Here is a 27,491-nt window from a genome sequence, read left to right as displayed (position 1 = left end):
TTCACAGCTTCGCTTAACCGTGCAGCAGATGTAATGAGAACTTTTGAGGTAAATGAGAACCTCAAGAGTGGAACACCTGCAAAAATATCACATACTGACTGAGGGCCGCAAGATTGTAAAAACAGAAATCAGGAAAAGACAATATTGTCTCATCGGCCCCGAAGAACAAACAAAAAACAACTTTTGAATGTTTTCTTAGAAATTTGTTCATTTCACACGACATGATATCCACTGTAGCTTTCTCTGATTAAACGGCTAGAGCTTCATCCGGAATATTCAGGATCTTGCAAAACTCTTCCTACTCCTTCAGCCAAAGTTGATGACGAGATGAACTGAGCTGAGTACAAGAGGCGATGTCTGTCACAGGCTGCTAAAGACAAGAAGGAATAGTTTAGATCAAAGTGTAAGAACGGTCCAGTCAAAGTCCACACCTAAATCTAACTGGAAATCAATGGGACGTTTTGGTGTGAAAAACTACAACACATCAAATCCCAACATAAGGCATTAAAGTTGTGGTGGGAACTTAACTGGGTCTGTAGAAGTTCGAGGTGTTGGAATACCTTTGCAAGGTCGTATAATCAGGCTCAATTTTACGACGGCATGTATATCAGCTTTGTCTGCTCTTGTCTACATTACAGATTTCCAAATGAAAGTCTAGATCAGCCCAATGGGTTTTTGGAAACTGCTTTTGTAGACTTATGAGGTTAAAAAGAAGGTTTTGGCCGGTGGCGTGCAAAAATGTCTTGAAAAACAGCCGTGTGCCTCGCCAACTGTTAAGCTCAGGGTTGGATCGCTTCTATTTTGTGCTTCTGTTGGGCAGCCAAGAAAAACTTCTGTTAAATACTGTTGACGTTAGGAAGAAAACATTTCGTTTCATGTAAAAACCCCTTACTGGATAATGATAATGATCCAAAACACATTTCAAAATCAGTATTGGGACATGTCAAGAGGCATAAGCTGAAGAATTTACTGTGATAACATGATAGCCCAACTTAGACGAGCTACAAAAAACAGAGAGAATGTCTGAAAAGAGCATTGGACATAATAAGACCCACTTATGAATACAAAAAATAGAACCAGTCTGCAAGGAAAAACAAACATCCCCATAAAAAGAACTAATCTGTAGTATTAGATAAAGGATTTTCACCTCATGCCTTTTTCTTTCAAAATCAAACTTCTAAACTTATCAAACTTATATCAACAGTATTTGTCTTATGTAAAGCTACAGGAGGAAAACAACACTTCCAGGTGGAACTACAACCTCTTTTCCTTAAACGGTTCCTTCATAAACCAGCAGAGACAAGCGTTTACAGATCACCAACCAAGCCAGCGATATCTGACGTGAGCTGGAAAAAATCACACTGGCATCCATCAACCGAAGGAGGCGTGGAGTGGAACGATATAGAACCGTACACAAAATATGTTCTGAACATCTGGCACAGAAAAGAGTTAAATATATCATATAGTGATTGCCATTTCAATTCCTTTACAAAACACAGAGATGTTGCAAAGGTTCCTTAATACTGGGTTTTAGTGACTAATGAACAGCAATGCTTTTTGAAACAAAGAGTTGGAGGCACTCGTTCGAATGTATTGTGGATTTTTCCTAATACACAAAGACTCAAATTATTGACACTGTAGGTACTGAAATGACTTCTAGTATGATGGAACCATGACCTATACTTCTTGTGGGTCCACTGTAGCTTCCCTATGGCAGAATAAAACATCTAAGAACAAATGTAGATTCATTTGTCCTTAAAAAGTCAGTGATTTGATACAACCGTGAGGGGTTTCTTAGAAAAATATTTACCAATTGACATAATAAACTGAACTTGGCTGAAAAGTTTTTATAAGGATCAAACTGGAATATATGTAAAAACCTTTGAATCTGACTACTTTATAATTCTGCTGAACTGACTGTATATTTTGGTGTATAAATGGGATCTATTTTTTAGAGAAGTTTTCACAACTGGCAGGTTGGATTCTTGTCAGGAAGTCGGTAATGTGACGCAACCAGTGACCCCATCCCTGATAATCTGCTGACATCGCATTTTCAGCTCGACTCGACAAGTAGGTTCAAAAAAATGGGCTGGTGCCACGTAGCTGCTACTGGTGGAAAACCGTTACAACTGAGTGGAACTGTGCAGAGTTGAGCTCTAGTGAAAAAGCCAGAATCCTTTACAGTAATTTCAGGTTAGCAACTGTTTTAAGAGACAAAAACCAATCAAGAAACATTTTTAACTCCGTCATACTGAACACTTAGTCCCTCAAGGATGTGTGTTCGGTCCACTTATGTCCAAATCGATAACAAACAACTTTGTATCCACACATGCAGAAAATCCAGCCATTGAAGTGGCAGATGACACCAGAGCTGTGGGACACCTTCATGGAATCCATGAATAAATGAGCAAGGAAGAAGTCAAGCGCAGGGTGAGACGGCCAAAACAAAGGAGGTGATGGTTGACTTTCAGAGGTTTTGGTCTGAGCGCCGTCCCTCATCATACCACAGCAGAGAGAGTGGATACATTTCTTGGACTACAGATCTCTGATGACATCACCTGGTCAAAAAAATAATAATACTCAGATTACAAAATGGGCCACGCAGACACCATTCTTACAGAGGAAACGAAAACAATTTTTCGTGACACAAAACTAAAATTTGAAAAAGACTGCCTGTTATTGTTTAAAGTCACAGTCTGATTCTATGGCAAACCAACATGTATTTAATGACTGGTAAGCCCACTGATCCGATGTGAAGATCAAATATTTAGTTGAAGAAGTTGAACCTGTCTTTTTAAAAAAAAAAAAAAAAAAAAAACTTCTTTCCCATGTATAAAAAATATTACGTCTTTTTTGTGAAGCTGAGATAGTTGCCATTTATTATATTTTTTGCCATTGGTTGGTAAATGTCGAGCAGCTGGCATCAATAAAAGTGACTTTCCGGATGAATGAAATTGAACTCCGATCGGGGAATTTCAGTTATTGAAAATTGTGAAGGAAGAAACGTCAACCAACTGGGAAAGAAAAATCTCCTAAACTCCCGTCTTCCTCCTCTCTCCACTTTTCTCTCCATCCCTTGTAAATGCCATTTTAATTGAAATCTGTCAGACGCTGACTGTGTGTCTCTCTCACTGGTCTGTTTAAACCACAGAGCTATAGGTGCTAAGCCATGAATTTCAATGAGAGCTTTTCTTCAGCTGAGTGCATTGAACTTCTTTAAATAAGGACTGTGCCTTTCTAATAACCCTCCCCAATCTCTTTGTCAAATAGGGAGTCCACGCACACACACACATGCACACACACACATTTTTCTAACTCATTCTTTTGCTTTCTTTCTTTTACTTCCTGCATCTGGCCTTAACCTAACACACATCAAATTGACAAGACCAGAGATTTAGACTTTAGCGTTGGCTAGACCATCATATGTCTTAAGAGCATTTGGAGGGAGAGCAGCTCTGAGGTGATTGCAAAGAAGAAGAAAAAATCATGACCCTCTTGATTTTAAGCATCTTTTACAACCAGATTTAAGGCTTTTAATACCAGCGATATGAGAAACCTTAGCAGGCTGTGGTTGTTTGTAAAACCCCCAGAGCTTGGTGGCGTTTGCCAGAGGTTAAGGTTTTAAACTTGAGCTTAACTGGTGGACTTTGTGAGCTTCAAATCATACAAGCAGATTCCTCCTGGGAGTGAGACCAAGTCGTAGCTAAACACCAGATGGTGTCTGCGCCCTTATATTTCACATCAGCATAAACTGCAGAGAAACTCTGAGCTAATAATACAGGTGCTGGTCATAAAATTAGAATATTGTGATAAAGTTCATTATTTTCCATAATGTCATGATAAAAATTAAATTGTCATATATTTTAGATTCATTGCACACCAACTGAAATATTTCAGGTCTTTTATTGTTTTAATTTTGATGATTTTGGCAAACAGCTCATGAAAACCCAAAATCCCTGTCTCAAAAAATTAGAATATTATGAAAAGGTTCTCTGAACGAGCAATAAAAATAATCATCTGAATCAACAAAGTAACTCTAAACACCTGAAAAAGATTCCTGAGGCCTTTAAAAACTCCCAGCCTGGTTCATTACTCAAAACCGCAATCATGGGTCAGACTGCTGACCTGACTGCTGTCCAGAAGGCCATCACTGACATCCTCAAGCAAGAGGGTGAGAAACGGAAAGAAATTTCTGAACAAATCGGCTGTTTGCAGAGTGTTATATCAAGGCACCTCAGTGGGAAGTCAGTAGGAAGGAAAAAGTGTGGCAGAAAACGCTGCACAACGAGAAGAGGTGACCGGACCCTGAGGAAGATTGTGGAGAAGGGCCGATTCCAGACCTTGGGGGAAGCAGTGGACTGAGTCTGGAGTAGAAACATCCAGAGCCACCGTGCACAGGCGTGTGCAGGAAATGGGCTACAGGTGCCGCATTCCCCAGGTCAAAGGTCAAGCCACTTTTGAACCAGAAACAGCGGCAGAAGCGCCTGACCTGGGCTACAGAGAAGCAGCACTTTGGACCACTGTTGTTCAGTGGTCCAAAGTACTTTTTTCGGATGAAAGCAAACTTTGCATGTCATTCGGAAATCAAAGTGCCAGACTCTGGAGGAAGACTGGGGAGAAGGAAATGCCAAAATGCCAGAAGTCCAGTGTCAAGTACCCACAGTCAGTGATGGTCTGGGTGCCATGTCAGCTGCTGGTGTTGGTCCACTGGGTTTTATCAAGGGCAGGATCAATGCAGCAGCTATCAGAAGATTTTGGAGCACTTCATGCTTCCATCTGCTGAAAAGTTTTATGGAGATGAAAATTTAATTTGGTCTGGAATCGGCCCTTCTCCACAATCTTCCTCAGGGTCCGGTCACCTCTTCTCGTTGTGCAGCGTTTTCTGCCACACTTTTTCCTTCCTACTGACTTCCCACTGAGGTGCCTTGATATAACACTCTGCAAACAGCCGATTCGTTCAGAAATTTCTTTCTGTTTCTCACCCTCTTGCTTGAGGATGTCAGTGATGGCCTTCTGGACAGCAGTCAGGTCAGCAGTCTGACCCATGACTGCGGTTTTGAGTAATGAACCAGGCTGGGAGTTTTTAAAGGCCTCAGGAATCTTTTTCAGGTGTTTAGAGTTACTTTGTTGATTCAGATGATTATTTTTATTGCTCGTTCAGAGAACCTTTTCATAATATTCTAATTTTTTGAGACAGGGATTTTGGGTTTTCATGAGCTGTTTGCCAAAATCATCAAAATTAAAACAATAAAAGACCTGAAATATTTCAGTTGGTGTGCAATGAATCTAAAATATATGACAATTTAATTTTTATCATGACATTATGGAAAATAATGAACTTTATCACAATATTCTAATTTTATGACCAGCACCTGTATATCAGTTAGGAAGAAAAGCAAAAGTAAATTCTATCTTTTTGCTCCTATTTGAATAACAGTATCTGCATAAGACAGGCGAACAGAGATTTTTCTCAGTTGTATGTTAGTTTCTCTTTTATTAGAAGTTCTAATTACCAAGTCATTACTCAATAAGCATCTCAAGATGGGCTGAAGAGCTTGGTCAAGACCCTGATGTTGGTTTATTACCAAAGTGCTGAATATTTCAATGAATACCACCAGGGACACACTCAGTGTGAAGTGAAATAAACATAGTTTCACCATAAACCAGGAACAAACAGGTGTTCCTCATAAGAGTTTAGACAGAGGACTCACAAGAAGAGGAAGTGTTCAGGAGCCAACGTCCGCTCAGAGACATCCTGGTAAGGAACTGAAGATGAAGTCAGGATGGATTTTTGATCCCAAACACAAAGAACATTATTGACTGGTGTCACAGATAGAGAAACAAAGCTGATAGGATGGCCTAGTCCATGGGTGTCCAGATCTGGTCCTCGAGGATCGGTGTCCTGTCATTTTTAGAATGTTTTCACACCAGATAGTCCAGTGGACTCGGTTTAGTTGGGGACCAAACCTGAAACATGTGTTACATTTTCAGTTGGTGTGGTTCTCTTTCACAATGAACCGAGTCAAACGAGCCAAACCCTTTGAAACACCTGTTCATTTGCTCACCTGAGGGGGCGCTGTACCAAAAAAACAACTGAAGGAAACAACAAAAGCCTCTAAAGGAGACACCGAATGCAACTTCCTTCTTCACAAAATTTAAACCAAAATGTTGTCATATTTTAGCAGTAGGATTTCTCTTTTGTCTTTGGAAAAATTCTCATTCCACTTCTCCTGCTAGCGCTAGACTCCCATGTTTGTTCTGGTTCTCTTTACCCAGAATGCCCTGCTTAGCATTTACATATGCATTCACTTTAATCGAACTGAGACGTAAGTATTTAAGCAGACCAGAGTTGATTTATTGGTCCGCATCAGAGTTTCGCATTCACACCTATTCAAATGAACCAGATTTTCTAGACAAACAAACTAACGTACAGTTAAAGCAAACCAAACAGAGCAGATGTGAAAACAACCTTAGATGCATCTCTGCTCCAACTGCTGAGTCAAATGGTCCAGCTATTTCCTCCTGCTCGGTATGTCCTGTTCTGGAGAGGCCAGCTGATTATCCATCATTTGATTCAGGAACCAAGACATTCAGGATCCTGGGTCATGAGGATTGACTTTGGACACCACTGGCCTACACAAGCTTAGGGAAGATCTGATTTAACTGAAAAGACCCATAAAACTATTTGAATACAGTTGCTGTAGAAATAAATTCCAAATTCACACCAGTTTCTGTTTGTATTGTCAAAGGTGCAGGCAATGAAGTTATTTTTATAACCTCGATATGAAGTCTTTGCTTTGATAAAGTCATCAAGAAGATATTCTGCTTCAGCCAATGAGAGGCTTCTACCTGTAGTACAGAATCTAGATTTTTAGATGTATTTTGCATCATCAACAGGTAAGTTGTTTTTAAAATGGAAGGAGTCTGATGTTGTAGTAGCGGTTGACAGCCAGGCAGAAGGAGCTCCCTGCACTTAGGCTTCCCACGTGTTCCAGGCCTGTCATTGTAAAGTTCTCTGTACCTCCAGTTTCCTGCTTCGGTTTGTTTAAAGTGAGAATTCCTTCATCATGAAGAACATTGCGCATGTGGGCGTGTGCGTGAGTGTGTGAATCTGCGTGTTGTCCAGTAAATGTCTGTGCCGCCGTGACTTTCTGCGCTCGTCTGTTTGTGTTTGAGCGCGGCGGCCTCAGCCTCTGCCTGCCTCCTCTCCTTCCACAGCTCCAAATAAACAACTTTTGTCAAGTCCACCATGTTTGTCTCTGTGTTTATTTTTTCTGTTTTTCTGCCCGAGCGCTCACACCTCCCCCATGCCCTGTTTCCACAATCCCCTTCTCTCTCTTCGGCTTCCTCTCGCTCAGAACATGGCACTCTGAATATGCATGTTGTTTGGGAACTAGAGGACAACATTTTCAACAAGACTGCTTCCTTCGGTTTGTTTTACCATTTAGCAACATGTTACCACAGAATTAATGGCTCACACATCATTATATCGGGGGAAACATCCACAAACAGGAGAGTTTATTATTGCAATCTCAGGTTTAGTTCCTCCTCCAGACGTTCATACAGGGAGCGCTAGCTGCTGTGTGAACATATAAAGCATCTCAGTGTGGTAAAACAACTGATAAAACATGCATATAAATACAGTTTGCTATAAACCAATTGGTAAACATAACTTCTCAATAAATTGGATTTTTTTCATTCTTTATAATTCAAGAATTCAGATTCCAACAGGAATATCGGTAACACTTTATTTGAAGGGGTGTGCATAAGACTGACATGACACAGACAAAAACATGACATAACACCTGTCATGAACATGAAAATGTCTTTATCGATGTTTATGACAGTTGTCATGAAGTGTCATTCAGTAAATAATGACACTTTTAATACAAAGTTGCTCTAAAAGTTGCATTAAAAGTCCATTAAAAGTGTCAACTTTGCATTAAATTATCATAATTTACAAAATCATGCAAAGTTGGCACTTTTAATGGACTTTCAATGCAACTTTTAGAGCAACTTTGCATTAAAAGTGAACATAGATTAATTCTAGTCTTACCTGGACTAAGGAGAAAAAGGATTGGGCCGTTACTCAATGGTGGAAAGTCTTTTTCTCAGATGAAAGTAAGGTTTTCATTTCATTTGGAGAGTCAGGAGAAGCAGAATTCATGTTGCTTTAAGCCCAAAGTGACATTTCCACAACCAGTGATGGTTTGGGTGCCACAGTCCACATCTACCAGAAACATTAAGAGCACTTCATGCTTTCCTCTGCTGACAAGCTTCATGGAGATGCTGATTTCATTTTTTGCAGGACTTTGCACTTCCTCGCTCTGCCAGACGTATTAATAACCTTTCTAATGTCCATGTTATAATTGCTGTTTTGCGTATTGCTGTTGCTTTATGCAACAGTGTGACGTGGGTAATGAGGAAGAAGGGAAGTTTCATAAATGGAAAGATTTACTTTTTTAAATGAAAGACATACAAAAGTAACATTTAATACAACACCTGCTCTGTATTAAAGCAGAGCAATTTCGCTGTTTAAGCATCTTTGAAGTTTTCTAGAAGTTTGTTCAAGACTTGCGGTGCATAGAAGCTGAACGCTGCTTCTCCACATTTGGTTCTGGTTCTGGATGCAGAGCAGAACCAGAACCAAAAGACCTGAGGGGTCTGGAAGGTTGATACAACATAACAAGTATTTAATGTATTTTGGTGATAAGCCATTCCGTTTTTTAATAAACTAACAACAGTATTTTAAAGACTATTCTCAGAGTGACAGAGATTCAGTGTAAATACTTTAGAACTGACACCAGTATCAGCATCTGGATCAGCTGCAGCTGGAGGATTGGTTTTTCACAGACCTGTGAAGACTCTGCTACAGTAATCAATATGACTAAAGATAAATGCATGGATGAGTTTCTCTAGATCTTGATGAGACATTAGTTCTCTAATCCTGGAAATGATCTTCAGGTGATAGAAGGCTGATGTTGTAACCATCTTTACGTGACTCTGAAGGTTCAGGTCAGAGTTCATCACTAAACCAAGATTTCAGGCCTGACCTCTAGTTTCTATCTTTAATAACTGAATCTGGTATTCATTTATTACAGATAATAAAGGAATTTCATACAAAGGAAAAATTCCACAGTCCTTAAATTTGAAGTAATCTGGTTGTGAGGCTAGAGAGTAGAAAAGTAACTTTTAAAGTTGGGTTTGCAAAATAACTTTCGAAAAGCAAAAGCTAAGGCAAGAGACCAAGAGGATGTCCTCCTCTGTCCCAGACCAAAGGAGGACACATCCTTCATCCGTCTACAACGTCAGCATCAACTCATGCTCTGATGTCTTCCGTCGGCTCTTTGGTCTGTCCATGCTGGTTGCAGTGAGAAGCTACACAGTGAACAGGTGTGGTTTTCAAACACATCCTGCTGAGGTCAGGAGTGTCACTGGGACTGTGATGTTTAAGATGGAAAGAGAGCGAGCAAAAAGATTCCTGTGGAACACTGCGATTCTACGGCTATTCCTGGCCTGGAGGGGGACAGCGGACAAGCGTCTGATTGTGGAAGTGGAACAGAGTGTGTATGAGGGGGGTGAGGGAGGTGTGCGTGTGTGTGCGTGTGTGGTGAAGGTGAAAGGCTCAGGATAGCCAGCCAGAGCGAGGCCATACACACTCACACACCTACAGATTTTTACTGCTTGTTTACTGTGAGCATCCCAGGTTACACACACGTTTACAGTTGGAACATGGATACAGAACAGCTTCAGTCATAATGTGTCATAATCATTTTAAAATTATTTCCCAAAGAAATGTCCAGCTACATTTGGTCAATCGCTGTGAAAACTAAGAAACAACAGAGGCAGGGTTCCCCTGGCGCGAACCTAAAGCTTTAAAATGAGTTTGGAGTGACAGGAAACGACGGCAGGAGCTCGCTGGCCGGCGGAGTTCCCACTGAGCAAACATTTATCTGTTTGTGCACCTATTTCGCTTCACTCCTCCACAAAGGACCCTCTAACGTCCTGAGTGCCTCCTGACATGCCTCCACGCCGACCACACCGGCACCACGAGCGCTCCGAGCGAAGAGGGAGCGGACAAAGGCAGAGGTCACAGCCTCCTCCTTCACTCGACCTCTCCGTCCTCGCCCTCCGTCTCTGCCCACAGCCCCACTCCTCCTGCCCATTCCCATTAGGGAGTGACAAACGACTGTCATCGCTTTGCGTCTTTGATGTCCTCCAGCACACTGTCCCCATTCACAGCTGCATGCATGTGTCTATTGTTCAGGCAGCAGAGAAGTGTGAGCGAGTAAAAGGAAAACGGAGCTCAGAGCTGCTGCTGCTGAGTGAAACCTACAGAGATGATCTAAGTGAGACGATGCTAAGATGTAAAGCTAAGTGGTATAAAACCAGTTTTCTTCCTGTTGCCATGACATTCCAAAATTCAATGTGTCATAGTTTTATTTAATATTATTTATTTTATTTTATATTTGTTTTTGGGAGTTTTTTTAAATCTTGTTCTAATGAGAGTACTGTATGGTCTTTAATATTTTAAAGAGAAGAGCAAAAAATAAAAAATAAAATAAGTCTAATAACGTGTAATTGAAATTTCCGTTACCCCATGTAATTGTTTAATCAAGCCATTTTATTGTTCCATGGATAAAGTCCTGCTAATTAACTAATCCCCTGGCAGTTACATCATGGTAAACTACATGAACTCGGTCTGGAATGGAAATCTCTCCTCATAAAACAGTTGAAAACCAGCAGGAGGAAAACAAACAGCACCTGTGCTCCTTTATTTGGGCTCATTCAACCTTCATTCCTTGTTGATCACTGAGGCGACGTTCACACTGCCAGCCGCTCAATTCAGATGTTTTGTGAAATCAGATTTTTTTTTTTTTTTTTTTGTGCGTGGTTGTTCACATTTCCTGATACATGAAAATTAGAAGAAAAACCACGACCATGATGATGAGCATTAAGCTGTTAATGTGCTGGCTCTGGCTGGACAGTGACTTTAACGTCACCAGAGACGCTCCACCGTTAGCATCCATGTTTACTTCCACAAACACTGAGCATGCTCACTGGGTGTGACATCATTGCCTCCTCCACTGTGCATGCAGGACACTATTGGGTTGTCTGCAGTTCAGACAGCAGATCACATGCAAGTCACATACATTTGGAAATGTGAATGAACAAAATCAAATTTCACCGAAAATCTGAATGGAGCATTAAGACCTGCAGAGTGAACGTAGTCGGAGTGACCTGCTTCGCTTTTCTAAAAATCTGATCTGGCTCAAAGTCTGGCTGCTTTACCTGAAACATGGTTCTACAGCTCATGGACTGAATGAGGTTGTATATTCCTCCACCTGAAACGTTTATGTTGTTTTAAAAACATAACGTAAACCGTGTATCCTTTTGTTCCGCTTCACAACGATCGGTAAAAGAAACAATCAACTTTGTGATTTTACTGTAAAAAAGAAAAGTTTAGGGGTGTGAATACTTTTGTAACACCAGGTGTGACTGTTACTGTTCAGCACTCTGATTCTGCAGGCTTCAGGTAGCTGATAAAATGGCAAAATTCATTACAGTAAAATTACAAAATATTAAAAAAGAAAACATATAGTTTGTTTGGAAGAGTTTCCAGGAGACGCCCAGTTTATAAAGACAGATAAAATTAACAAAGCTGCATGTTAGAGTTTTATTCATTTTAAACTGTATTATATGAAATAATTTTCTTTGTGCTCTACTACATCCTGGACAATAATCCTAACAATTAAAATGTGATTTTTATTTTTTTCTAAATTCTTTCCATAACTGAAATATTACCCTGGTCAACAGCCAAAGAAATTGTCTGGAGCTTTAGGGTCATTTTGATGAGTTGAATCCAAAAATCACATTGCTTTTGCTCAATCATGTCAACTTTCTGAACTATGGAGCAACAAGAGCATCAACATGCAGGACTTGTTCTCACATCTGGAGAATCTGATCAATGAGTGATCATTGATTATTATATGTTTATTATCCAATTTACAGAAATTCAAGTTTGTAACATTTAATTAATACACTCTGTTAGAAAATATTTTTTCTCTAACCTGATTGAAAAAAAAATGGATGTCACTTTTGGATTCAGCGGTGCAAAATAGTCCTAATTTAGATAAAAAAATAAAAAAAACAGACAATTTCCAAAGAAGATTTCTTGTAACCTGATGTTATCTCTCTGGTCTCTTTGTCCCAGTCTTACCATCAGAGCGGTGGATGCAGGTGTGCTGGTTGTCGCTCAGGAAGAAGCCATCTGTACACTGACACTCGTAGCTTCCCATTGTGTTCACACACACCTGCTGGCATCCTCCGTTGTTGTCCAGACACTCGTCCACATCTGGACACACACACAGAGAGAGAGAGACAGCACGGAGGCAAGGGATGAGACGCAGCAGTGGAACAAACACTCATCACTTACTGAGCTGCATTAATAACAGCATATGAGTCACAGTTTATGCGCGCAGCGATGTTGACACCAGAATCAGGAATGTTACAAGGACCCAGGAGGAACAGCCATGCTGTCCTATCACACTAACAGGTGGATTCTGTGGCTGGATGAAAAGCCTGGCGCTAAGTGTTAGCGGGCGTCGCTCCGTACTGCAGGGAAACATTGTTTATCCTGCACTGTGCTGCTGAAAGGCTTATAAAGTTTTCAGTGAAGTGGCCTACGAACTGTACAGTAATCAGACGTGACAGCTTCTGTACGTGGGTGTGTGTGTAAACCCGGGTCTGACATGGTGACTGTGCGCCCTGTTTAGTCTGAAGTGCTGAGACGGGCCGCCGGCCTCAGGCAGGACACAAAACCAGAGAGGAGGAAGAAAAGGCAGATGGCAAGAGGTCACAACTGGACCGGCCGGCACCAGACGAAAGCAACACCAAGGTTTCAAAGTCACTACGCCAGAACCAGTCGGCCAAACGTGTTTCCATCACTCCTTTTAAAAAACACTACAGCAGCCTGTTAGGGCCACTGTAAGTAGGAAAATAAAAGGAATGAATTTCTGCCAAAGAAAAAAAAAAAACAACAAAAAAACTCAGAAATTTTGAGATTAATCTCATTACTTTCTGAAAAGGAACCTGAACATTTCTGAGTGAAAATTTCAACACCAGTTCAACAATCGTTCCATTTTTGTATTAAATAAAAGCACTTAGACAGTATTAGTGAGGTTTTCTTCTATTCATGTTGTAGTTCAGGTTGTTTTTTAGCCACATGAATATTTTGAGAAATATGTCGTTTATTAGAATATTCTCTCTGGCAAACAGACTTGGTTTACTGAGTTAAGTTCTGGAATAGAATAGAATAGAATAGAATAGAATAGAATAGAATAGAATAGAATAGAATAGAATAGAATAGAATAGAATAGAATAGCCTTTACTGTCTCACACAGGGGAAATTCAGGCAGCAATAGGTTCACACAAAGGATCAAAACATGTTTAAATTATATATAAAGAAACAAGATTAACAATAATAATTATAATATTCTGTACAAGATTATAACATAAAAAGTACTGTACAGTTCTAACAAACAGAAAGGAATGTGTAACTGAGTAGGATGACTTTTTAAAATGTACATAACAGATTTTAACAAATTCAGTTGCAAGTAGACAGAGATTACAGAAAACAGGTCATGTAATAATAATAAAAGCAGAGCGCCATAAAGCTCAGCTGCTCTTCACAGCTTCCCCCGAATGAATGATGTTGGATATTCAGTCGGTTCTGTGACGGCCTAACGGACCTCAGCGATGACTTCACTGAGTTCTTCTGCTGCAGGCCCATAAAGTTCCAGCTCCGTGTGTAAATATAGCAGCGTAGGTTCTACGTTGTGAGCATAAATCGTGTCCTTGGTGAACTTCTGCTTTGTTTTCACAGCACTTCCTAACACTATTTTAGGTAAATCCTGAGCCGTAATGGATGCCATTAATATGACTGATGACTTTAATCTTCGGGTCGCTCGAGGAGAAAGTTAAGAGGAAAGAAATGCCATTCCAGTTTCTATACAAACATGGACAGAGGTGTTTTTTTTTGTTTTTTTTCCAGTTTCAGCCACGGCCCCCTCCCCCCGATACCCCCTTCTCTTCACGTTGGGCTCAAATGAGGTGAAGCTCCATCTAAACACAGTGAGGATGTGCTTCATATACAGCGCATCCGGAAAGCATTCACAATGCTTCACTTTTTCCACATTTTCTTGCTCTAGCCTTGATCCGAGTTGTATTAAATTATCACTTTCCAAATTATAGACACAAGCACTCAACTAGGACAAAATGGTTTAAAAAAAAAAGCCTTTGAGAGTTTCACAAGCTCACTAAAAATAGAAAACAAAGAAAATCACATTTACAGAAGCATTCACAGCCTTTGCTTAATGCTTCGTTGATCCACCTTTGGCAGCTTTTACCGCCTCCAGTCGTTCTCAGGTTCTTCCCTCCTGCTCTTCTTCAGCTCCAGCAGGTTGGATGGAGACGTCTGTCAGACATCTTCAGATCTCTCTGAAGATGTCCCATCAGATTCCAGTCTGGTCTCTGGTTTGGCTCCTCCAGGATGTTCACAGAGAGGTTCTGAAGCCTGTCCTCTGGGTCGTTGTCCTGCTGAACTAATGAACCTTCGCCTCAGTCTGAGGTCAGGATGCTCTGCAGCAGGTTTTCATCTACTCTGTTCATCACTGCATTCGTCTTTATCTGTCCTGACTAGTCAGTCAGTTCCTGCTGCTGCAGAACATCCCAATGGCATGATGCTGCCACCACCATGCTTTGCTGTAGAGAAGGTGATGAGCCGCGCCTGGTTTCTTCCAAACACAACGCCTGTCATTCACACCTGAGCTCAGTCTTCGTCTCATCTTGTGTCTGAGGTCCTTCAGGTGCCTTTGTCCATCTCCAGGCCTGATTTGTGGATCGCTGCAGAGATGGTCGTCCTTCTGGAAGATTCTCCTCTCTCCACAGAGGACAGCGGTAGCTCTGACAGAGTGACGCTACTAAAGGCTTTCTCCTCCGTTAGCTCAGTTGAGACAGCAGGTCAGCTCTCTCATCTCCTCCTCGGAGCTGCAGTGTCCAGGCTCACAGAGCAGCCCCTCCCCGCTCAGCTCCTTCAGACTAGCCAGCAGTAATTAGCAAACACCTGGTAGAACTTCACATCTGCTGAGTTCATTAAAGAAGCTACTTTCTCCCTGCAATGCTAGTAAAAACATTAAAGGGTTAATAGCGGAGCCATGATGTGATGACTTCCTGAAGGTGGAGTTTCTGAAAGAGCAGGAATTTTTAAAGAGACAGAGGCCCAATTCTAAGGTCTTAAAATGCAAAGTCAAATTTCATTTAAATCATGTTCGATATATACAGCGTTTTTATAACAACTAAAGATAACATAGTTACCTGATTGTGCAGTAAAATGGCACTATGTGCCTAGAAAATGCATAACAGTGATCCTTTTGAAGCTACACTACAGATTGTCGTACTTCATAAACATCCTCCACGTGCTCAGGTATAAAACTATTTGATTGGTACATGGGTAGGACAAACTGAGACGACTGTACTGGATATGTTTGGTAGGAATATGTGTAACGTTACACCGTTACCTAAAATGCAACGTTTGTTAATCCATGATGGAGATGTCCATGTTTTAGGAGACACGTTGTCAGAACGCTGGCAGGTTTATTTCTTCTGTTGGGGCAAAATATCAGCCTAGATAAAAAGAAAAAAAAACTGCTCAAAATACTTTATTAATCATAACTGTAAAAAAAGAATCAAAAATACTTCTTTAATTTTAAGATGAGATTAAACATTGTAATAACTTGAACTATCTAGCTTCTTTAAAGGATTGTTAAAGAATCTGGATTGTCTTGGTTCTCCAAGCCAATCCATGGATTGGTAATAAGGCAGATGGCTTTGATTTCATAAATATCCTTATTTTCTTTCATTGTTTCTGTAGTCCCACATCTCCTGTCTGCAACATGCCAAAATTTGCACACAATTCTCCACAACTGCCCACTTTGGATCCAAATCTGAGATCCAAGGTTTGAAATGGAAAAGACACGTTGGAGGGAAGGAAAATAAACTTGTTCAAGTGCAGCAGACATTCAAAGAAGTCACGCAACCGACGGCACATTGGGTCCAGCTGTGTCCACGGCGAACCCAAATAAACAAAGTCGAAATCAAAAGGAAGCGAAGAAACCAAACAGGACGGCTTTTTAATTAGAGGACAATTAGCCAACCTTAAATCAGTTAATGTCCTCAGTTACTGACACGGTGCATCTGCTGAGATGATGGAGCGACTTCCTGCACGCTCACACAAAACCGATGTCCGCAATTTTTCCAACGTCGGGTTTGTCATTTAACTACAAGGCCGTGAGGTTTCTCAATATCATAGCTTCGGCTCCATTAAAAGCCGCAGAGCCTTTATAGTGTTTTTGCAAGCAGGCCCAGAGGATGTGAGCAGAATGTGATATGAAAGGAGTCTGAACTCTGACAAGCACACTGGGAAAATAGTTTTCAAATTAAACTGTAGCATGTTGAGAACCCAAAGTGACAAAAGCAGAAAGCGGCGGCTGATCTGCATCAGTTCTGCTGGGTTTCACGACTCATAAACGACATAAACCTGAACCCAACGCTGACCTCGTCAGGGACTGACTTCATTTTTCGGATATGATTAATTTGTGAGGAAGCAATCTGACAAGTCTGACTCTGGTACAGGAAGGCGTATGATTTTACTTTCCATTGCCTTTGAACTCGGCAAAGCTGGAAAACACTGTTATGACGACTTTTAATGGTAATAATGAAGCACGTTTTTGTCAGCGGAAGCAAGAATTAACACGTACGTGAAAGGAAATGGAAGAACATGTCATGGTGTTTAAAAGTTTATCTCCTGATGAATAATACAGTTGAGAGTGATTAAAACATTACGCTGTATTGTTATTGTTTCATCCATTTTTGTTCAAGCTATATTTTCCTGGCTGATGTTTTGAGATTTTGCTTTAATATTTCTGCATAATGTTCTTTTCCTGTGGTGCCAGATCATTATTTTTTTAAATGCAACAATCCCACCTGCAGTAAAACACCCGTACACAATGCCTCCAATTCTTGCAAATGCAATAGACATGAAAAAAAAATCTAAAAAAAAAAACACACCATAATTTAAAAAAAAATAAAAACTGAACAATTCTGTCTTTTTTAATGTTGGATATTATGGGAAAAATAATTGTAACTGAATGTTTGGATTTATGACTGAAGCTGGTATTTGGAAGTAAAAAAATGGACTGACTTATGACATTTAGTCACAAAAACACTAAAATAACTTGTATAACTTTTAAAATAGTTTGTAAGGAAATACTTTGACTCTCATTAGGAAGGATATGAACATTACAATTTGTAATTACTATGAGAATACATCCCTTTAAATGTCATGATACAACTGTTGTAGGGTAAATCTTCCTTGACATAGTAGGGCAATCAGACCCAACTGTGCCAAGACACGTAGAAACAAGGATAACACAGAAGAAAAGCTTTTTGTGTTTGAGGCACAGCTTAAAACTGAAAACTTTACTACAAGTTTTAATAAAAAAAAGTTTGGCTGAATTTATAATGTCAGTTTGTGAAACGAAAAACCGCAGGAATTAAAAATGGGACGGTAGGTCTGAGCACAGAGCTGCTACTGGTTCTGTGATCACAGATATTCTGTCTGTGATTTCACACTTTACTGCCTCGTTTGAACTCTGATTTAATCAGCAGCAGCTCATTAAGGCTGCATCCAGTCAACATCTAGTAAAGCCAGTCTTGAGGTTAGGGACAGACACAGCTGGTTTCCTCTCACCAGCCAGTAAATACCAGTGACTGTTGGAATTAGCAACCCGAATACCTTCTACTTAATCCACAATCCTGAACTTAAACACATGTACTGTACATGTACAACACATGTACATGTACAGTCAGATGGCTAACAGAATGAAATAAAGAAGCCAACTTCCAGCAATACACTGCTTAGGTAAACTGCTTTTGTTTAGAATGGTTGTCTTGTGTGGGCTTTAATGTGCTAACTACACTGTATAAAGTACATACAGAAGAAATTACATCACATTTTTTGTAAATTGCAGGTTTTTCTAAATATCATGACCGCACATACAAAATACCTCCTCCTAAACTATCTGTCTTGAACAAATCCCTAAATTTTCAGGAAACTTATAGAAAAACACCAGGAAAACACCATAATTTAAAAAATATATAATGCTAGCTGCTCAGGTAGCTAGCCTTCCTGAAGCTAGCCTTCCTGGTTTGCTTCCTGGTTTGTTCAAGTTATAGCTCCTACTCCATAACATCCTCCCACACCCAGCAGGCTAAAGGCTGCTCTTAATCAACAACCAAAAAACCACCGTCTGCCCTCCAACATTCTCTTCTTCTGCACCTTCCAAGCTAAACCAGCAACCAACTACACCTATATGGAGGAATTTTTCTGCCACAGTCCAAGAGCACTCAAAGTCTGAAAGCATGATCTCATGTCTTTTAAGACTTTTGCTTACATTTTTATTTTGAAAGCAGGACTTCTTACCTTTCTTCTCAAAACTTGTAATGCTTACTCAAAACTTCTTCTCGCGCTCACACTTATTAGTCTCTATTCAGACTCTCTGCTTGCTTTCGAAACATTCTCTGTTTGCTGTTTGGAACCGCGTTTTGGCACAGTCACCTGGCAACCTCTCAGCCAATAGAATGAAATGCATTTGTTTCCTCCTACCAGGTGTGCCTGTGAAACTACCATCGATTGTAGCAACCTGCGCCACCCACTGGATGTAGGGAGAAACAATAACATCCGCTTTCTGCTCCACAGTACACTAAACATCCGCCAGCAGTGTGCTACTGATCGCTAACAGTAGCTAGATAGATAGATAGATAGATAGATAGATAGATAGATAGATAGATAGATAGATAGATAGATAGATAGATAGATAGATAGATAGATAGATAGATAGATAGATAGATAGATAGATAGATAGATAGATAGATAGATAGATAGATAGATAGATAGATAGACACTTTGATGACGCTTTGCTAATATGAGTGAGCACTGCCCAACCTTTGTTGCAAAAATGTAAACAAGAAAAGAAAAATGAAAAAAGAAAAAGAGGAAATGAGGACAATAAACCCCAAAAAGCTTTGGAAAATATTCTGCTTGTCATTTAAGACAGCAGCTGTATTAAATGACAGCTGTTCAAATGTCCAAATGTTGGATCAACAATAATTTACTGATTTCTTTTCTACAAAAAATTAAACTGCTTTACACCATTAAAATATTGTCTAAATCTTTTGAGTTTTAATTTGATAAAAGACCATTGAATACTGGCAACTTGACAATTTTGGCCCTCAAGGCAAAAAGTATGGACACAGTCGCTGTAAGGAAAACCCTCCAGTGAGGCAGATCATTAAAATCAAACTTAACAACAAACCCATCACAAAATGTCTGAAAAACAAGAGAATCGAGATACTGTAATGTCCTAGTCAAAGCTGAGACCTAAAGTTGACCGATATGCTATGGTGAGAGCTCAGAGGAGCTTTGTATAAATTAACGTCTGACATCACAGTGAGGGGGAGCTCAGCATTGGAAGCGAAACAACATTTTCATGAAGAAGTTCGTCCTGGCAGCATGAAGCGATAAGCCAGGCAAAAGGCCAGAAGTCCCAACAGAAGCCATTCATACCTAAACAGTTGTGTCCATCGTGGGCCAGCATGAATCCATCGTAGCAGGTGCACCTGTAGTTCCCAGGTATGTTGATGCATTCATGGACACAGCCCCCATTGTAGTCATTCGTACATTCATCCACGTCTGAAAGAGAAAGCAGTTCATGTTACCCAAACTATGTTTATGAGGTTATGTTGTGACTTTATGTTCTGAATGTGTTCAGTTATTGTTTTTATTTGTCTAAGTCGCCTCAGCTTTAATTTCAAACGAGTTTCATGCAGCTTTAGAATTTAAATCCATTGTAATGTTTAGATTTGTTTCCTTTTAATTGTGTACATTTCCCAGAGAAATTATTTTTACATTATGCACATTAAAGGAGAACAAGTCAACAAGATCTGAGCATTTTTTTTTTCATTTTTATTATTATTCTAATGGCTGTTAGAGGAGTGGAGTTAAAACAGACTTCTGCTAGCTGCTCCACTGCCTAATAGATTTCAGTCAATTCTAAAAAGATTGCAGGCAACTAATTGTACATCACAGTCACTCACAATTCTCTGGCTCCAAGTCTCAGATGGACATAAGAGGACCAGGACCAGAGTGTAACTTTAGCCTTCATGGCTTTAAAGTGCAAGAAGGATCTGGAGAAGTGAAGTTTACTGTCAGTGACTTCACAGAGCCGTGGAAAAAACATGTCTGGAAAATGACAACTGAGCCTTGAAAACTGGTCACATGAAAGATAAAACCCATTCATGCCTGGAAATGTTAAAATAATACAACCATAATAATCACGCAAATGGACCTCAGGGCGTTCAAATGCAATCTGACAAACACACGAAAGTCAACAGTAACCAATATATAATACTCAAATGTAAGAATCTGCAAGAATTAAACTAAGGCAGTGAAAAGAACTGCACATGTGCTTCTTGTATGTAGGGACATCTAAAATTGTTCAAATAAAGTTATTTGTTCAATTGAGCAATGAAAAATAAAAAAGCTGTCAAAGATAGCAGTAGAAGACGTATGAGTGACCTTCTGAGCTGGTTACCGGTTGATCACTAGCTACGTTTCCATGTTTCCATTAAAGACAACAGGAAGTACTAGAAGGATGATAGATTGATTTTGTTTTTGGGGACAATGTGCAGCTGAACGTGTTGGATCTTCTGTAAAATCTGCACTATTTCCCAAAAACACTGGTGACTACGATGCAACCAACAAAGGCATTACTAACATGTCCTTCTTTGCTATCAGCTGTTATAATGTGTGTTTCTGTTTCAAATTCATCCAGTTGTTCTCATCCATTTGATCAGAGACAAAGGTATCTATTTTCATGTGAGACTACATGCAAATTAGAAGTGAGATTTGGAATAATATGTAGGAGGGAAAATCTGTTGGTAGTTCCATTTTGCTGCACAAGATGCCTTTTTTGTCTGTGCATGCCACTGATTATATTTAATATTTCAACATTTTCATAAAACCTTTCAGCCCCCCCTCCCCATGCCCTGAGAAAACATCATATTTCATGTTTAACTTGTTTTTATTATGTTTTTCTATGTCTAGTTATTCCACAGATCAGGCTTTCTCATTTTTATACGACATATAGTTTGAAGCATATGAAGAGAAAACAAAAAAGCTACACCTGGTGGATTTTTGCCGACCCCCAGTGGGTGTGAGTAAAGAGAAGTCAGGCAGACAACAGTTAGGCAGAGATGTGTTCAGACACAATCTGAGTCGGGTTGGATCCATTTCTGGGTGTCTGTGCTGAGTTATGTAACTGTGCCAGTAAGCAGCCAGTAAGAAGAGTGGCTGGCTGATGACGGAGCTGCAGACGCCAGGCAGACAATGGCCTACTAAGTCTGAGACGTCTCCCTCCCCCCCTCTCACCTATACTGTGTCCCTCATCATCAATCTGAGATGATTTTTTTAAAGCGGTCTCTGGTAAGCGGGTCAGGTGGGTGTCACCTGTGTCTGTTGGAGTTCACAGCAGAATCTGCCACTGTATCTCCACTGACTCCAGACAGAATAAAGCATACTGGCCTTCGCAAAAGTATTAACACCCATTGAATCTGCTCACAATTTGCCATATTCCAAAACTTCAATGAGGTAAATATTTTTTCACCTGACACCTTGGCTTCAGGAAAAATCTTTCAGATTATCATGGGTTTATAACACCTGATGATAATTTAGGGAAATCTGACACAAGTGAACATTTTCCAGCAGCTTTTAACTGAATCAGACATCCTCATAATGCAGACAGTGTAGTCTGCACATGTGAACACTGGACGTACTCCAACAGCTCAGTGTAGTCTTCAAATGACAGAATTAAACACGTTCGAATGATGCATACATTTTATGAACAGTGCGATGCTGTCAAAGCTCCGGTGGAGACAGCAAAACTGTTAAGAAGCAATAATATTTTCTGTGTAACAGTGGTGTCAGAAGTGGGATGGTTTACGCCTGTGAATGAAGGAAGACAACAGGCTAAATGAGAGGTGTGGTGTGGAAGGAAAACTCAGCAAAGTTGGCTGTAGCATACATAAAGGTGATCTATTAGGCCTCCTTCAGCAAGTGTTTCCAGTAGTCTCTCAGGTTTCTCTTTTCCTCAAGGCTCAGCCAGCAGTGTCCTTATATACTGTTGTCCCCACCTTCTCTATTAACTGCCCAGCCAATCAAACTCCAGCAAACATGGCCCTTTCTATAAAAGAGCTGGGTTTGAGGAGGGCCTCCTCTTTGGTAGGTTCCAAGATGGCCGCTACAAGGACACACCCAAAAGGTAACAAACATTTCACAAACAAAAGGATCACATACACACATTCTAGAACTTAAATGTTACAGAAAATATTATTACGTCTTAACAAAAACCAATCCACCATCCTCCTACCACTTCCTGTCATCTTCTTCATCGTTTTCGCCAGTAGTACTATCCAGCTGTTGATGATGTGACCCATATGATGCTAACAAATACATGTTTCCATTGCAGATCCATGAGATGAATTTATGACGATAAGCACCTCACCCTAGCGGAAAAACCTTTTGTCAAAAACCATGAGTTTTTCAAGTTTCCATAGAAGAAGAGGAGAAGTGACCTAAGGACAAATTACAGAGACCAGTCAACCTAAGAGTCATGATTTTTGGACTGTGGGAGGAAGCTGGAGTACCTGGAGAGAACCCACTGATGCTCTGGGAGAAACATGCAAACTCCATGCAGAAAAGATTCACAACTGGGATTCAAACCGAGGACCTTCCTTCTCCAAGGCAGCACTAATTTGCTTATACTTAGATATTTTCAATGATTCTCTGTTACCTGTTCTATTTTTTCATCTGTTTATTTTGTAGCCCAACGCAACATAATTTTTCAATGCATCTTTGACTTAATGTCTGAATAATGTCATAAAATGTGAATTTTAATCAATAAAACATGTAGAACCTCAGCTAACATCCACCAGTGGAATAATCACCACAGACGATGTTTACACAAACATTCCTAGCGGCTACAAAGTCTTCCCACATCTTCATTTTGGTCTGTCAAAACATATTCTGCTGTTTCCCCAGCTACACTGACTCCACTTGACAAAAAGTTGAACATCATCAGCAAGAGCTTTGGAAGATCTATGGAGGGCCATCCCTGACAACCACATGTGTCATGATCTGCAATTAATGTTTTGTTCCTGCTTTCATTCCGTTAGAGCAGACGATAGATCTGATTTCACTGTTCAGGAGACACACAACCCTCATTTAGGCATGAGTCTGTGTTATATGTTTACACAGTGCTTTAGATGATGCAGAACTGCCTAGATTAAATGTCTCACATCAACAAATAAAAATTCGCCATGGCCACAAAATGACAGTAAATCATGCAAACAAATGAAAGCCCAAACCGACCAGCAAAGGCAGCTTTTATCCTTTTTTCTATTAGACGATTGCACTTGGTTTGTCTCAGAACTGCAGGCATATCGTGTGGAGAAGTTGGTGCCCTACATGGACCCAGGCAGTTTTACTCTACAAAAATAAATTTTCAAGATCCTAGTTGTGTCCTTGACCATTTGTCCTCAAAGTAGACAGATCACTTCCTGTTGTTTGGTGTTGAAAAATGGCAGTAATAGTATCAATTATTAGGAAAATAATTCTTCTTTATTTGAGAGCTAAAAGTTGACAGAATAATTGCAGATATTAGTTGCTATATTTGTGCATGGAAACGACATGTTTTCATTGAAAGTTTTGTTCGACAGTCAAATTATAGGTGAAGCTGTGCTTTGACAATGAGACACTTTCTCCACGTCACCAGGTATGAAGTTTCTTTTGTTATCACAAAAGAGCAACGTTAGCTGTTGAACATGAATCCTCGTTTCTAACCAGAGTTTCAGTCTCAAGCTGCCAGGATACTCATAACAGAGAAACACAGATTAAAACGTAAAACTGACAAAATATCTTCCTGGAGATGAAGACCAGAGTTCTAGTTGTCAAAAAACATAATAAAATGTATTGCAGACTGTAAAACAGTGGCAGGCACACAGAGTACTGTACTTAGATGTTATTCGCTCAAGATGTAGTGTGTAGATATTGTAGGTCGTCTAGTGAATATGTGATAGTAACTACCAGGTCCCGGCTCATTCTTCTTTCTTTTAAAACAGCTCTGTGACTAGATGTCTAATGTGTACAGCATCTAGAGACCAACCTGACTGAGAGCTGACCATCTACTCAGTTATCATCCCACATGGCAGTCAGCTGAGCTGCCCTAAATTAAAGTGTGATCAACCCTAAAACAGACTTTCTGTTCAGTTCAGGTCCATATCACAGTCTGGTTTTAAGAATTTTCACTCTAAATTAAGAAACAACAATGTTTATTGGACCACAGAAAATTATCCTCTTTGTTGATAAAGAATGATGTATCTGAATTTGTAGCGTAGCCAGCCTTAAAGTTGGCATCAGATTCGTTGTCTCCAGTCAATATAAAATAAATGTGTATCTCACTGTTTTTTAATGAAATCTAAACTATATTTGGTGCCCAATAGTTCAGGATTGAATTGAAATACTAGCTGTGGAGGAGAAATAACAGCCATCCTTCCAAATTTTTCAGATTTGAATCTGCAATTGCTGCCAAAATTGCATCAACAAGACATTAAGCAAAGCTTTCGAATACTTATCTACTTATCTAAATGATTTTTTTTTTTTGGTTTCTCCTTTTGATACATTTGCAAAACACTCTTTTCCACGATGTCATAATGAGGTGTTTGTGTGTAGAAGTATGAGGAAAGAAATGATTTTAGTTTACGAGCTTATTTGGAATAAGACTGTAGCATAACAAAATGTGGAAAAAGTGAAGCAGTGTGAATGCTTCCTGGATGCACTGCAACTCTTAGTTCTTGCCACTTAAATTGCAAAACATAATAAAAAAATAATTTGCCAGATCCTTGATCTGCTTTTAAAGTCAATTCTCAGATTTTTTATCTGACTCAGGCTCCAAGTACTCATAAGGTCATGATGTCGGATGATTTTAACACTCGTGGAAAAAGACAGCCTTGATGTTGCCTTTGATCCCATTAGCTTTGCCCAAAACAAACCCACACACTGAGTAAAGCAACCGAAATCAAAACTGAACTTTTTCACCTGTTAAAAAAAAAATACAACTTACATTACGCATCATCATCTCACAGCGAAACACAAGGGTGGCAGCATCATGCTGTGGAGATGCTGTTCTTGAACTTTCCTTTCATAACATTTGAATGGGTCTAATGTTACGGGATAACATACAATGTGTGACATTTAATATGACTATGTAAAAATTTAAAGGGGTGTTTATTTATTATTTTATTACTATCTAATAAAATAATATGTAAATAAGTGAAAGGATTAAAAGTGTTTGACCGTCGTTACATTTCTGATTGTTAACAAAAGCAGTAGAAATCAGATCATTGTACACATCACATGCACCACTGTACAATACATTATCACACAGTCAGACTCTCAAGTTTTTGCAGCTCTGCTAATATTTCACATAAAAAGAGAGATCTCATTTCTGTGAAGTGAATAATAAAGATGGGAGAGGCATTCTTGGTTTGATCCAGTCTCTTGCGCATATTTTCCTAGAGCGCTGAGTGACTGTTTGCTGATATGGGCCGACGCTGATAACACAGAACCAGAGATGACCTGAGGGATGCAGAGTGGGAGTGCAGCGGCTCGGCTGCTTTCAGGTGCTTCCAGGAATAGCAGAGCCGATAATGGCACCGGCTAGTGAAACGGCCAATAATTCCTGTTGATGGAAAACACAGTCAGCCAATTACAGCCTTCATATCTAATCAGCGGGGGTGAGGGGGTGTCCTCCCGTCCACCATCTGTCTCAATTTGGAGTCTCTGTCAGGAGCTGTTGCTTCATTACGGGGATGGGGAAGTGGTGGGTTCTGATTGATCTCAGTGTGTCGTAAAGAGACCAACAGGATCAGGTATGTGGTAAAGCCTGCCCCCCCACACACACTGATTATCCAGGCAGTGGATGTGGACCCGGGATTTAATTAGACACTCAGACTCATCCTCTCCCCCTCAGACATATAAATGCAAACACACATATGGAGGCATGACATGAGCAGTAGCTGTATTTCCACTGACTGTATAATTGCGTAAATTGACATTGTGAAAATAAATTCACTTAATAGAAACACCCCAATTTAGAAAAAAAAAAAAAAAAAAAAACTTTTTCGAGAAAACCTTTTGGGGTTAGGATGAGGTGGCTTTTATTGGAAATATAAAAATTGGTTTACTTCGCAAAACTGCAATGGAAACTCTTTTTTCACGTCACATGGGTCACATGATCAACATTTTACTACTGACGAAAACCACAAAGAAGAAGGCAACAGGAAATAGTTGGAGGATGATGGCGCAGCATGTTTTCCTAATGACTTATTGCTTGAAGTAACTAATTCACATGTAATTTTAATAATGTTTCTTACTTCATGGAAACACCGCAATTGCAAAATTTAGTTTTTGGCAGAATATAAACAAAGTTTTGTGCACATTCGCAGTGGAAATGCAGCCAGTGTCTAGAAAGGCAGCTCATCTCACCATGTTTAAGATGGAGGCCATATTGTTCCTTTGTTATCCTCAGAAGTTCTTGTTCCCTTTAATGTGAAAATGACAACTGACTCTTCTCTGCCAGTGCCAGTAATGACAATTAAATAAAAATACGAAGCATAAAATAAGTGACTGAAATAAATCTTCAATTTTCTATTTAGTCGTTGTCTCTCTGGCTGTGGATCGGTCTCATCTGGATGCTGCACCTTTCCTCCATTCTTCCTGCTAAACTATTCAGACTCTGACAGGTTGTGTGAGGATCAGTTTTGAACAGCCCTTTATCAAGTACAGCCACAAATTCTCTATGGGATGAAGATCTGGGCTTTGACTGGGCCACTCCAGAACATCAACCTTGTTGTCTTCAAGCCATTTCTGTGTAGCTTTATTTGAGATAAAGCCATGAGGCCTTTCATTTGGGATTGAAAGCCTTGTATTTCTACTGAGGAACATTCCACCCCACATCATCACACTGCCTCCACCAAAGCGTGTTTGGCATTTAGCAGAAAGGATTTGGAAAGTTGTTCATGCTCCACTATGCTGTTCAAACCACCAGTGCATTTTGCTATGTGGCACCATTTTCACCAAAACAAACAGACTTCCCAAGACTCTAAGATTTATTGCCAAGAAAACAGTCAAAACAAGAAACTAATCGACCAAACACACATTACTATGTTCAGTTATACCCCATTTAAGATTTCACTTATAAAACAAATACATGGTCCTTACTAAGTGTTAAACCAATGGAAGCATTTTCTTTTTAATT

General features: G+C 39.8%; 1 protein-coding gene across 1 annotated transcript in view; it reads right to left on the bottom strand.

Annotated features, from left to right (window-relative positions):
* Positions 1-27,491, bottom strand: part of scube1 (signal peptide, CUB domain, EGF-like 1) — a 103,349-nt gene that overhangs the window by 59,475 nt on the left and 16,383 nt on the right. Inside the window, exons 3-4 of the mRNA XM_015001662.2 lie at positions 19,685-19,810; positions 12,221-12,355 (exon numbers count right to left, since the gene is read on the bottom strand). Coding sequence (XP_014857148.1) covers positions 12,221-12,355; positions 19,685-19,810 — 261 coding nt within the window. The remainder of the gene's footprint in view (positions 1-12,220; positions 12,356-19,684; positions 19,811-27,491) is intronic.

This window comes from Poecilia mexicana, unplaced genomic scaffold (genome assembly GCF_051168715.1).
Source record: "Poecilia mexicana isolate PSO_F unplaced genomic scaffold, ASM5116871v1 scaffold_23, whole genome shotgun sequence".
NCBI classification, from domain to species: Eukaryota; Metazoa; Chordata; class Actinopteri; order Cyprinodontiformes; family Poeciliidae; genus Poecilia; species Poecilia mexicana.
Note: the sequence above shows the minus strand (reverse complement) of the source record. Positions and strands in the feature narration are given on the sequence as shown.